The 13,176-nt window shown below is 43.7% G+C and overlaps 1 protein-coding gene across 1 annotated transcript in view; it reads right to left on the bottom strand.

Moving 5' to 3' along the window:
* Positions 1-5,550: 5,550 nt before the first annotated feature.
* prom1b (prominin 1 b) overlaps positions 5,551-13,176 on the bottom strand; it is a 52,081-nt gene continuing 44,455 nt past the window's right edge. The window contains exons 23-27 of the mRNA XM_063193010.1: positions 12,670-12,750; positions 12,505-12,573; positions 10,317-10,406; positions 7,662-7,777; positions 5,551-5,620 (exon numbers count right to left, since the gene is read on the bottom strand). Of these exons, the coding sequence (XP_063049080.1) occupies positions 5,551-5,620; positions 7,662-7,777; positions 10,317-10,406; positions 12,505-12,573; positions 12,670-12,750 (426 nt within the window). The remainder of the gene's footprint in view (positions 5,621-7,661; positions 7,778-10,316; positions 10,407-12,504; positions 12,574-12,669; positions 12,751-13,176) is intronic.

Below are 13,176 nucleotides of genomic sequence, written 5' to 3'. Positions count from 1 at the left end.
ACACAGCAGAGATGAGCAGTTGCGCGAGGCAGGCAGGCAGGCAGGCATGCAAGCAGGCAGGCAGACAGGCAGGCAAGCAGGCAGGCAGACAGGCAGGCAGGCAGGCAGGCAGACAGGCAGGCAGGCAGGCAGACAGACAATTTGTGCAGGCCAGTTTTGTTTGGGTACGGGCGGAGAGTACTGTGGCAAGGACCACAGACAGTGGCTAAGCAGCACCGTGTCTCACTCCCATATTTCACCTAGTGGCTCTCTGCACTGCTACTGCTGCTGTTGCCACTGGCTGCTGATTATGGAACGGTTCCAGATGAGAGTAATTTCCTCGTGTGTTTAGAAATAGCTTGTGTTTATGTGCTGAGCAATCAGTGCAGACAGGGAAGCGGAAACGGGTGAGACGAACGGGTATGCTGTCCCAGGCCCAAAGGAGGGGCCCAAAATTGTATCCCTGTTCAAGGGAAGGTGTTGAGAGGAGAGGGGACTGATTTCTTCAGACGATTTTGTCCCGGGTCCGGTCAAGGGCGTCAGTCAGTGGGCCTGCTGGGTGCAAGTAACCTCACTGAGTTCAGAAAATGGCATGGTGCTATAGGAGGGGCATTGAGGACGAATGAGCTCATATTATTTTCTCAATTGCTGTAAGTTGTTTTCTCTAAATTTAACACTCTGCAGATTATGGTACATGATATGCTGCCATTCAGCAATTCCGCTCATGTTGTGTTCCAGAGCATCGTACAGTGAATCATGTAAAGGGAGAGCTCTTTTTCCAAAATGAGATATATCCATTTTATAGAATGTTGGGAAATTGACATTTTTGTATTGGGCATTCCATTGAATTGCATTGCACAATGCATTTTTTATAGAGGTTTAAAAAGCATGTTCTCAAAACATTTGAATGGTAAGAATTCACATATAGATGATAGGACTACTTATCATTCAATTCCAATATTAAAATGCAAAAAGTCAAAAATGGTGGATATAGCGTTTTGGTAAAGAGCTCTTCGAATAATCTTTACATTGCCCCAGATGGCTCTCCGTTTACATAATTCACTGTACGATGCTCTGGAACACAACATGAGTGGAATAGCTAAATGGCATATCATGTATACAGGAACAGAACCAAGACCAATAACTACACATAGGTCACACATCCATGCCATAATGACCACTATCCAGAATGCACACATATCAACAGACAATCAAGGAATGACACTGGCAAGAATATATCACCAAATGTTACTCTTTATTCATGATTGATGCCCACAATGTTCTAGTTTGATCACTTATCAACCCTTTTTTTTCAAACTTTGCTCAAGAGCAATTTGAGTGTTTTTTTCTCTCCCACATACTCATATAATGATCATCACCCTTCTCTGTCTGGTTGCCATGGTTGCAGACATCACAGTGCTGTGCCTGCGTGGTCAGGACTGCAGCTAGGACTCTCTGGCGGTGTACTCTACCAGACATCTGCGTCATGACACACCACGCACAGCCAAACAGAACATTAATAAAGAACACAGAGAAACACTGAAAGAAACAAAACAATACAGAAACACTTCCTTAGGGGGGACATTATGCAAGAGGTCTGTGTGATATCTTGTTCACCTCTGAAGTACAAAAAACCCCACTTGAGACTTAAGCGCACACTATATAATACCAGAGCTATGCACCTTGAAGCATATTTCCCCCCTCAAAATTCTATATTACTGGGAACCTTAGAGTATCCAGTAGTGTTTTTTGAATACTGATCTTGAGTAATAATACACATTATCACCACATATGGTATCTTACCTAAACTAAAGTACTTCTCATGGAAAACCTGAGAATTACTGAGTTTTGGCTTTCGGTCAGGCTGTCCTTCTGGTATGGTGTTTGGCCTGTACCTTGACATGAGGTTAATAAATTGAACATTTTTGTACATATTTTAAAAATTAAGGTCTATAGATTAATCATACAATCTCTCAAATATCTGCTAGAATTTAAGGTTTTACGTCTACAATTCAATTAAACTGCAATGTCTTTTAAGATCTGAAATGTATACATGTAGTGATTTAAATAGGTACGTAAAAAAAAAACGTTGATCACAAGTACGCCCTTACGCTCCCTCGTCTTGTCCCTTTTGCCCATGCTCTGAGAGTACACAGTAAATTCTGCAGTGTTCATTTAACACTTAGAGAGTTGATTTGACATCATTTGGACTCAAATGAACTCTGTAAGTGTTGAATTAACACCACAACATTTACTGTGTAAATACCAGTGTAAGACTAAGAGGTGGAAGTATGTATCACTCTGTCAAACAGACTGCTGTCATCATACTGCAACAGATCATTGATACATCTGGAGCCAAATGAAGGATAGCCTGAACCTCCATTGCACAATATTTGCAGCGCACTGGATAAAACTATTTCATCAGTACATCATACACACACACACACACACACACACACACACACACACACACACACACACACACACACACACACACACACACACACACACACACGCGCGCGCGCGCACGCACGCACGCACGCACGCACACACACACACATTCACATACGTCCACAAAAAGAATTCACTATTAACATTGCTTTAAAAAAGTATTAACAAAAATATATATAAAACTTCCAAAAAGTGTTTTGAAAGTGAAATACAAAAAAAGAACAAACATTTTGACATGATTCGACTTGCATGTTTGTAGTGGTCACAGGCAGTGCTCCTGGAAACAGACATACACATTTATAAGTACAGAAGGGAGGTCATCATACCTCCAAAAAACAAACAGTTGGGCCATGTGCAGTCCATTCAGTCTGTCCCTAATGTAGTGTTCGGAATAAAAAAACGTGTTTCGTGAGACGTGTGCTGGGGTGACGATGCAAATGAGATCCTCTTGTTTGGGATGGGTCCGGTTAGTCAGAGGTGATGGATTCTGGTGGGACCATAGGACTGGGTTGAGTCAGAGTGGACAGCATGTCAAGTCAGAGTAGAGGGGTCCTCTGAAAGGTGGGGCGGCCAGAGATGGGGGGTGGGTGTTTGCTGCTGGGTTGGTACAGAGATGCTTGACACATGTGCTGAGGTCCTCGCTTCGTTTTTTTTGTCTTGTGCCTCTACCTCCCTTTTGTCCTCCTTCCACTGGAATGTCCTTTGTTCATCACTCACTGGAGAAGAAAAGATGTGTATGCTTATTACAGGCAAGAACACAAAACAAAAGCTTATTTCTGGTGAGCAAAGATTACATTAAAACCTTTAACCTGTTAAAAGACACAGCGTTATACATTTGCTGTTACCAGAATGCGATAACCTGTTAACACACAAACTTCCAAATGACTAAGAAAATCCCATAGGGATTTTCAAGTTGCTGTCATTTAAAAACTATACAGAGTTGGAACATGGCATTTTCTCTGGTAGGAGTCATATTCCAGACCTCTCTAACAAAGGTTCAACCAAGTTTATAGGTGAAAGCGTTTTATCTTTGAAAAATCCTTTTCACCCTCTGATGTTTTAGAGGGTATGAAAATTCCATCTCAACTTTCCACCATTGTTTTGTATGGTGACCAAAAGTTGCACAAATTGACAAAAACAAAATGAAACAAAAAACGACGAGGACACGCAATACCATAACAAACCATCTCCAAACCGAGCCGGTGGTTTTAGTGAACGGTGTCTCTATCTCTTAAGGCCAAGGAGCTTATGTGGGACTATGCTGCCCTACAATATCAGAACGCAGTATCTTGAAAATGGTCGAAAATGGGTTTAGACCGGAAATTGGCTTTAAAATACCTTCTTTTTCTTGTGTTAAAATTTTTTGGCCCAACTTGGTCCCGTTTCGGAAAAAAACACAAAAAACTGATTATACTGCGCTTTTTGGTTTTAGGAGGCTATGTGTTACTAGCCAAGAACGCAGTATAATGCGAATTATACTGCACTTCTCCATTGACACCGTGGTTTTGGTGTAGACAGTAATACCACAACAGAGCGCAGTATAATGATTTTTCAGCTAAAAAGTAATGAGAATGTTGTTTTTTTTGCTTTTTTCTTGCGTGCATAAATTTTCACCATAAAAAAGTATTATATAGAAGTGTCATCACCACTTTACCTCCAACACAGTCGCGTGGACAGAAAGGAAACTTTAAAGCCTTTTTTCTCAGTTTGGCATTTTGAATTATACTGCGTTCTGAAATTGTAGGGCAGTATGGTAGTTAACTTTTCAATGACTATTACAGCTTTCCACTGGTGGAACAGCGTGCATTAGGTCGGCTTCACACCAAGGCGATGAAGCGTCGCGGGACGGAAGCGATTTTTACCGGCGGTGGCGAAAAAACATGGAAACAAATCTGTCCTTCCACACATACCGGCGGTAGTGAGGCAGCAGGGGCACGGGAGCCGGCTCCGCGCTGCATTTGGAAAATAGAACTTGAGTGGATTTCGATCGGCCGTGGCCGGCGGTGTCCCATTCAAATGAATGGCAAAGTAACGCGCTAGCTTTGGCTTTGAGCTGGACTGGCCGTGCACGCCGACGCTGTCGGTGGGAAAGGCAGAGTAGAACACACCGGCCGAAACTAAGCAGAACGACCTAATTCATCTCCCTTCCGTTCAGCGATGCCTTGGTGTGAATTCAGCCTTATGAGGCTACTAGACATAAAGAGTGACTTACCTGGATGGACAGATTAGCTCCAGTTGTCATTACCACTGTAAAACAGACAAACACCGTTTGTCAAAAAAGTATGCATGGTGGGTGATCATAAACTGAGTTTGCATATCCCTAATTGGTGAATTGAGACAGGATTTTTCTATTTTTCGGATGGAAATACACTCACTCGCAATTACTCTCCAACCCGTTAAATTCATCATTTAAAATAAGTATGTGACATATTTTCACTGACTGCATAAATAAATCACGAGAGGAATAACAAAATGCAACATACTGTAGATTATGGAGTGAAAGGAAAAGTATATGAGAGAGGGAGATATGTAGGGAGTGATTAACAGGTAAACAGAGACAGGGAGATATATTACCTCTTGTGTACAGTAAGCTGTCTTTATGTTAACCACACAAAATCTCAAAAAGCTATGGTATAGTGGAAGCAAAACCGAAAGGAGGATTGGCTATCTTTCTGGTTACTGTTCAGGTGTACAATTGGGCGGCTTGATAGTATGAACTGTGCTATGAAATGGTATCATTAGAGAGAAAGGAGGAGAATGTGGCCATGGGCCCTTCTCAAAACCTAGGACAGTGTCCTTCCAAGTGTATCAGCCTAATTAGTCACACCCAGTGATTGGATACTCTTTATTGGCCACACCCAGTAATTGGATATTCTGTAGAGTTCACCAAAGAGTATCCAATCACTGGGCGTAACTAATTAGGCTGATACACTTGGAAGGACACTGTCCTAGGTTTTGAGAAAGGCCCAATATATGAGGGAGCAGAGATGAAGATGGCTGGCCAGGTGATGCTGATGAGGGGCAGCAGTACAGGTGATGGCCAGGTGGGTGCCAGAGATCTGTCTGCTTCTTTGTACCTCTCAGTGGTCAGACTTTGCTCAGGTTTGACCTGTGGAGGTGTCACCAGTCAGGCTGCTGTGGCGGTGCCGAGGCTCGGGGATATCGACACATGGTGTCATAGGATGGCATGCTGGAGCACGGAGAAAAACACGCCCATGTCAAGACAAGTAACTTCAACACACAGGAATTGTCCAAGCAGAAGCGTTTGAGCGTGGAAGGGAAAGTGCGAAAGAAAGAGGGAGCGGTGCAGAGGAAATGCATGCGCGTGCCAATGATGTGAGGATAGCGTATTGCCGTTAAAGTGAAAGCCAGAGAAGGTTATGGACAACTGTTGTTTTTGTGTAAGCCTGCAACATTGTGGAGATACATGCATGGGAATCCTGGAAAGGAGGGAGGACCCTCAAAAGGCCATTCACCAGAAGTCCCTGCTATTGCTTCATGACCTGAGAAGCATTACACAGTAAATGTTGCGGTGTTAATTCAACACTTAAAGAGTTCATTTAAGTCCAAATGATGTCAAATCAACTCTCTGAGTGTTAAATGAACACTGCTGAATTTACTGTGTACACGTGCATCTGTTCAAGCATGCATGTAGTTGAAGGAGAGAATTGTGCACATCCCAGGAAAAGGTGCAGGACGAAGTCCAATTGTAGTTTTCAGAAGTCAGAAGTCTGCACACTTAAAATCCTTTTTGTCTTTTATGATTTCATGGCTGGATTACGTTCCGACTTCAACAGTCTTGTAGAATCTGATGAAGACTGTTGAAGTCGAAACATAATCCAGCCATGAAATAATAAAAGACAAAAAGGATTTTAAGTGTGCAGACTTCTCACTTTGAAGACAAGCATGCATGCAGGACATCATGCAAAGCTCAGCATTCGTATGCAGATGAGAAAGAGTATATACTGTTTATAAAAGCATAAACATGCAGCAATAAACACTAGTAGTATATCATACCTGACCAAAACTGAATTGTGACTGCCTTGCATGTGTTCATTATGAAAACCAAGATTACCAAATTCCAAACTGAAAGGAGAGAGTGAAGTAAAGCATGGGATGAAACAGAACAGTGATGTGACTGAATGATATGACACATGACATGACATGATATGATATGATATGAGAAGGAAATATAATGGCTGGAAATGGAGGTGACGTCATTACTCCGGGGTATTGTTTGTAGGCTAAGGCTAAAACTTTCGTTGTAGAAATATTAATACTCATTCATGAATGCTCAGAAAGGATGATTTTGTTTCAAATGAGCATGCCTGTTATTTGTCCAAATCTAAGGATTATATTTCCGGCTTACAAAATGAGACTCGGATGTCTTGATGGTAAATGAGGACATTTTTTTTTTTGGATGGAGATCAAAGTGTAAAGTAATAGCTGAGATGGGTGAAATGAGAAGAATTGGAGGAAGGATAGAATGGATTGGCAGATAGGACCAACCAAGAAGTCAACGAGTAATTGTGGAATTCAAAGATGACAGTCTTGTCCCAGTGACAAGATGGACAATTGTCAAAGCTGAGATGAAAGAAGAAGGGAAAAGAACGAAAAATGAAAACAAATGAATCTCAGAGAGTAAAATGCCAAGTCCCAGAAACAGATGAGCTGTAGAATTGGGAAACGAGAGATGAATGAATGAATGAAAGAAAGAAAGAAGGAAGGAGGGATAGAAAAAAAAGAAAGAAAAAAAAGAAAAAGCCAAAGTGGCATTACTACAAGAGCACGGCAGTACATGCTGGAGAGGACAAGAGCTTTCTTGTGGAGCTAGAACTGGTATCAAGGGAAAGAGGGGCAGGGGGGAAAGGAGCCTAGCAGACCTGCGGTGGCATGCCTCTCTGTTGGGGAAAAGGCCCTTCTTGTTCTTATTAGAATGAGATATTGCTGTGTTGGTACATTCACATAATATATGGATTCATTAAGATCCCAGTGTGAGAGAGACATTGTCAGGGCAAAGCATGAGAATTTGGGCATGCTGCCCTTGTGTGTGTGCGTGTACGTGTGCGTGTGTGCGTGTGTGTGTGTGTGTGTGTGTGTGTGTGTGTGCGTGCGTGTGCATGTGTGTGTGTGTGTGCGCGCGCGTGCGCATGTGTGTGTGTGTGCACGCGTGCGTGTGTGTACAGATGCTTGTGTTTGTGTATCTCTCTGTGTATTCACTTGTTACTCACTCATCATAGACATCTTCTGTCTCCATTCTCCTGTAGAATTTGGCGAGTTTTATCGATAAAATAATGCTTGGGAGTAGGAACAAACAGCATCCACCAAGTCCAAACCAGAACGTGTTCTGTGAAGAATAAAACACAGACATACAGTACATCAAAAACAGAAGAAAATAACGTTTTGTTTTTACCTCTCTATACTAAAACTATCATTAAACAACTCTGGAACACGTTTGACCTCTAACCATCTTAGTGGACAGAAAATGATACATTTTCTATATTCCCTTTTAAAATCTAATTATAGTTTGTTTTAGCATTAAGCATCCCACTTGTAAACATGCAATACGCAGCCTCTGCTAGGGCCGTGAGTTAATCTGTGCCCTAAGTAGATTACCTCAAACAGGCTCACAAGCTCTGTCCTCTGCTTGGCTACATATGGCCTTGCAAGTTGCCACCCATTCTTAGACTGTGCCAGGAAGGCTTTGTAGAATAGAATAGAACAGAATAGAAAGCCTTTATTGTCATTATACAAAGTATACTGAGATTTGAGCTTCCCTACAAGGTGCACAGTTTACAGATGAACGTAGTCCAGTAAGTGTGAGTTCAGTGTCGTAACAGCTTTGGGGAAGAAGCTGTTCTTCATTCTATTGGTTCTGGGTTGTAGGAACTAAAGAGTAAATTGCTGTGGGTTGAGGTACTGTACTGTAGGTCAGTGGTTCCCAACCTTTTTCTTAAGGGACCCATGTTTCTACTATTGTAAGCTTTGGTGACCCAACCACGCGAGCGCCCGCACGAGAGAGAGTCACAAGATGCCCTATGTTTCCTGCGAAAACTAATTTTAGTTATTTTATTCCTCAATTCGACTTTGGTCAAATATAGAATAAATGTTTAATGTAGCACTAATACAATTTGTTGCTTCTATGCATTTATTAGTTAAAGGCTTTGTCATTCAACATGGGCAATATATATATATTTAAAATGAAACCCCTTAAAATCAAGAGGGCTCCGTGACCCCCTGTGGATCTTTGGCGACCCATTAGTTGGGTCCCGACCCATAGGTTGGGAACCACTGCTGTAGGTAGTGGCTGACGTTTTTGAAAATGTCTTATACCCCTTTATTGCTAATTCTCCCCTGCAGCTCGTGCCAAACACCATTGCTACACGGCAGGACATGTACATTTTGTACAAGCTTGCTATGATTATACAAGCTAACTACCCAGCCCCCCCTCCCCCGCCACATGCCATGCCAAACATGCACACACACACACACACACGCACGCATGCACGCACGCACGCGCGCGCACACACACACACACACACACACACACACACACACACACACACACACACACACACACACACACACACACACACACACACACACACACACACACACACACACACACACACACACACACACACACACCTTTGTTCAAAAATGCATAAATGCCCAGACCACACACATGACAGCTCAGGTTAATTTGAGCGGACCACAGAGTGCATGTTGAGTCTGGGCTAGAGTCAGAATAGACTCGAAAACATAAACAGTAGTATGCAAAGCACTTCGTGCATTCATAAACACATACGATCACACAAACAACCAAATAAAATGTAATGCTGCCTCTTTAGAACAATGTCTTAAATTACCACTCATTAAACGCACGCACACACACACACACACACACACACACACACACACACACACACACACACACACACACACACGCACACACACACACATACACACATACACACACACACACACACACACACACACACACACACACACACACACACACACACACACATGCCTGTAACCCAACGTACACACACACACACACACACACACTCACACACACACACACACACACACACACACACACACACACACACACACACACACACACACACACACACACACACACACACACACACATGCCTGTAACCCAACGTACACACACACACACACACACACACACACACACACACACACACACACACACACACCCAACGTACACACACACACACACACACACACACACACACACACACACACACACACACACACACACACACACACACACACACACACACACACACACACACACACACATGCACAGAGGCATACATGCATATTCGTTCAAAACGTCCCCCTCCCTCCCCCTCTTAAAACAGCCTGCTTCCGTCTCCTGCACCTGGGGGGCTCTGGGTGTAAACAGTGGGAATCCTGTTCTGGGGCTGTCAAGGGGGAGTGTGTGTGTGTGTGTGTGTGTGTGTGTGTGTGTGTGTGTGTGCGTGTGTGTGTGTGTGTGTGTGTGTGTGTGTGTGTGTGCGTGCGTGTGTGTGTGTGTGTGTGTGTGTGTGTAGTGTACTTGTGTGTGCTTGTGAGCATCAGGCACGTGTAGGTATGCATGTACCTACCGTGTGTGTGTGTGTGTGTGTGTGTGTGTGTGTTAGTGTGTGTGTAACCATGTGTGTGACCATGTGTGTGTGTCTGCATATGCAGAGATGCCATGGACATCGTGTACCAGGACATGCTAAACTCTACGCCTCCCTCCCTCCCTCCCTCCCAGCCCTCACCTGTGTTAACTACACGACCCCTATCGCACCGTACGCCACAGAGAGAGAGAGAGAGAGGGGCTGAAAGGCCGCGTTGTCTCTTACCACTGAATCCACTATGAAGCTGCAGCCCACAATCTCCATGGAGTCCACCAGGTTAGCGATGGGCTTGCACTGGGCCACCTCGGCATCGAGCTGTGGAAAATCACAACCAGCGCGTTAGCACGGCCGCCTGTATGGCAGTTGTATGAGCGTCTCACATACGTGTGGCACGGAGGGAGGCATGCATTCTTGTGCTCCGCGCCTCTCGCCTTGCAGTTCAGTGCTGTGCTGTGTTGTGTTGTGTTGTGCTGGGCCTACCGTACAGTGAATACAGTACATATGCAGAGTAGTTCTACTTGCAGCAATCACATCGTCTGCCTTAGGAGAAGTCATTTGGATTTTTAAAAATATATAACGCTATATATTAGTGGTGTCAACAATGATCGATTCGGCGATCCGAATCGATCCGGGGTATGGACGATCCAGATCCAGATCCGGCAAGTTCCAGAATCAATCCGGCAATTTTTTTAAGTTTCAATTACTTCCATGGATATTTCTGGAGCAAATGAATGTTAAATTAAATAAAAACACTTCAAAACATTGCAAGACTGATACAGACTGATACAGAAAACAGCCAATAAATTGTTGATCAGTATCTGACTACTTGTATTTCCTCATCATGGCTGAACATTTGCTTTGCGTTCAGTAGAAATGTAATGCATTGCAATGCATTGTAGAATTGAATCGAATCGGATTGGATCTAATAGAATCGAATCGAATCGGATCTACTACCTCCCGAATCGTGATCGGATCGGATCGGATCGTGAGAGCAGTGCCGATCCACACCACTAGTATATATTGGGGGGCATTTTTGGCCTTAATTATGAGTGCAGTGAAGAGTTGTACAGGAAGTGAGTGGGGCGAGAGAGCCGGGGAAGGGTCGGCAAAGGACCCGGGCCGGAATTGAACCGGGGTTAGTTAGCGGCGTAGCAGACGAGAGCCCAACCCTTAGCGTCATGGTACGGCCTGTAATTTGGATTTTTTTTGTGAAGATTGACCAATGACATCTATAGCGGTGTAAATGACCCCTAGCAGATCAGCGAGGACTTCATCTCAACGCAGTCTCACCCCAAGTAGTCAATTTCTGACTACCTTGGACCAGACGGCAATTTTTGACGTCTTGGGTATTCCTTCCACGTCACATTTTGACTATGTGGCCTAACCCTAAAACTATTCCTAAACCTAACCTCAATGACGTTATGCTGCCACAAGGGGGCGCCTTTGAGGACAGTCAAAATGTGACGTGGAAGGAATACCCAAGACGTCAAAAATTGCAGTCTTGGGGTGTCAAAAATTGAGTAGTCAAAAATTGACTACTTGGGGTGAGACTGTGTAGTTCATCTTCATCACCTTGCACCAGCTGCAGCTGGGCGGCTCTTTGGCAATGTGCATCCAAAGACAGACTCTTACCAGAGATAGTAGAGAGAGAGAGGTTCCATTGGCCCATTGTTTCCTGGTTCTATTATGGCCCCCCTTTGGCAGACCTAGGCAGACCTAAGGACTGTTCTATTCATTGTAGGAGCATTATGACACGCCCCTTTAGGCAGACCGGAACCTGGTCATGTTAGGTGCCCATAGAAACCTATTATGTTGGCATATCTCTATATACTTAAAGAATCTCTGCTCTTACTTTGACTGGTGCATCCAACACAGCACACAGAAACAGGCATGCAGAGGCCAAGTAAAAGCCCTGCATGGCATTGCGTATATATTTAGCCTGTTCACTGTATGAGCTGACTGTATGAACACGTGTTCAATTAAGTAAATTGAGTTTTCTCACAAAAATGTTCATAACCTGTGCCATGTGCACAAATACAACCAATTCATTGAGTGTACTTCATTTGTTTTGAAGCTGCCAGTTTTTTCCACTTGCACACAAACACTCATTCATTATTTTGTCTGGCACACTCTTGTCTTTGTGTCTTGTCAACTCATGATGCCGGCCCAGCACATATTCCGTAGCTCCCCGCTGCAATTTGAGGATACGACGACAATCCACAGCTAGGGGCGATTCTAGGATCAGATGGGGCCCCAAGCAAAAATGCAAAAGAATGAACATTTGAACCAAAATCGCCACTACTGTGGTAAAGTGTGGCCTGTTATTCACTCTCTAGGGGCTTGGGGGCCCCAAGCGGCTGCCTGCCTTGCCTGGTGGCAAGATGGGCCTCTGTGACCATGGCGGTATACTCACCGAGAGTTTGACCCAGTTCGTGTACTGTTTGAAGTATCCCACCACCGTCTCCACGAACTTATCTGTTTCCTGTTGGACGGAGAACACACAGTCGTTTATATAGGAGCAGTAAACACAGGAGGCAGCAATGGAGAGACTATTTTTGAATATGTGGTGCCTTCCCACCTGCTTGACGGCGTATGAACCGTTATTGGAGATGAGATATTCCGCAGCATCAATGGCAGTGAGCACATTGGTGACTTTGTTCTGAAGAGAACAAAAAAACAAAATATTTTCATGACATTTATGTCCATTTCATATTCATTTGTAATCTTCGATTTGTGTAAAGCTAATACAAAATAAAAGGCCGTCTACAATAGCCCCTTAATGCCATACCATCTGAGGCAAGCTGGAATAGTCATTGAAAGGTTAATTACCTTAGTACTACACTACTATGGCATAACACAGGGCCTTTAGTAATGCACTACGACTCGGTCATTGCCATTCTGGTAACAACAAATTAATAACGTTGTGTTTCGACGGGTTAACCCCTTAAGACGTGCCATTATAAAGTAGCTGTTACCAGAAGGGCAATGACCAAGTCATGATGTATTACCAAAGGCCCAGTGCACTGTCATGGTAGTGTAGTACTATAGTAGTTAACGTTCAATGTCTATTACAGCGTGCCACAGG

The sequence above is a fragment of the Engraulis encrasicolus genome, unplaced genomic scaffold (assembly GCF_034702125.1).
Source record: "Engraulis encrasicolus isolate BLACKSEA-1 unplaced genomic scaffold, IST_EnEncr_1.0 scaffold_27_np1212, whole genome shotgun sequence".
In the NCBI taxonomy this organism is placed as follows: Eukaryota; Metazoa; Chordata; class Actinopteri; order Clupeiformes; family Engraulidae; genus Engraulis; species Engraulis encrasicolus.
This window is presented reverse-complemented; position numbering and strand designations above follow the sequence as displayed.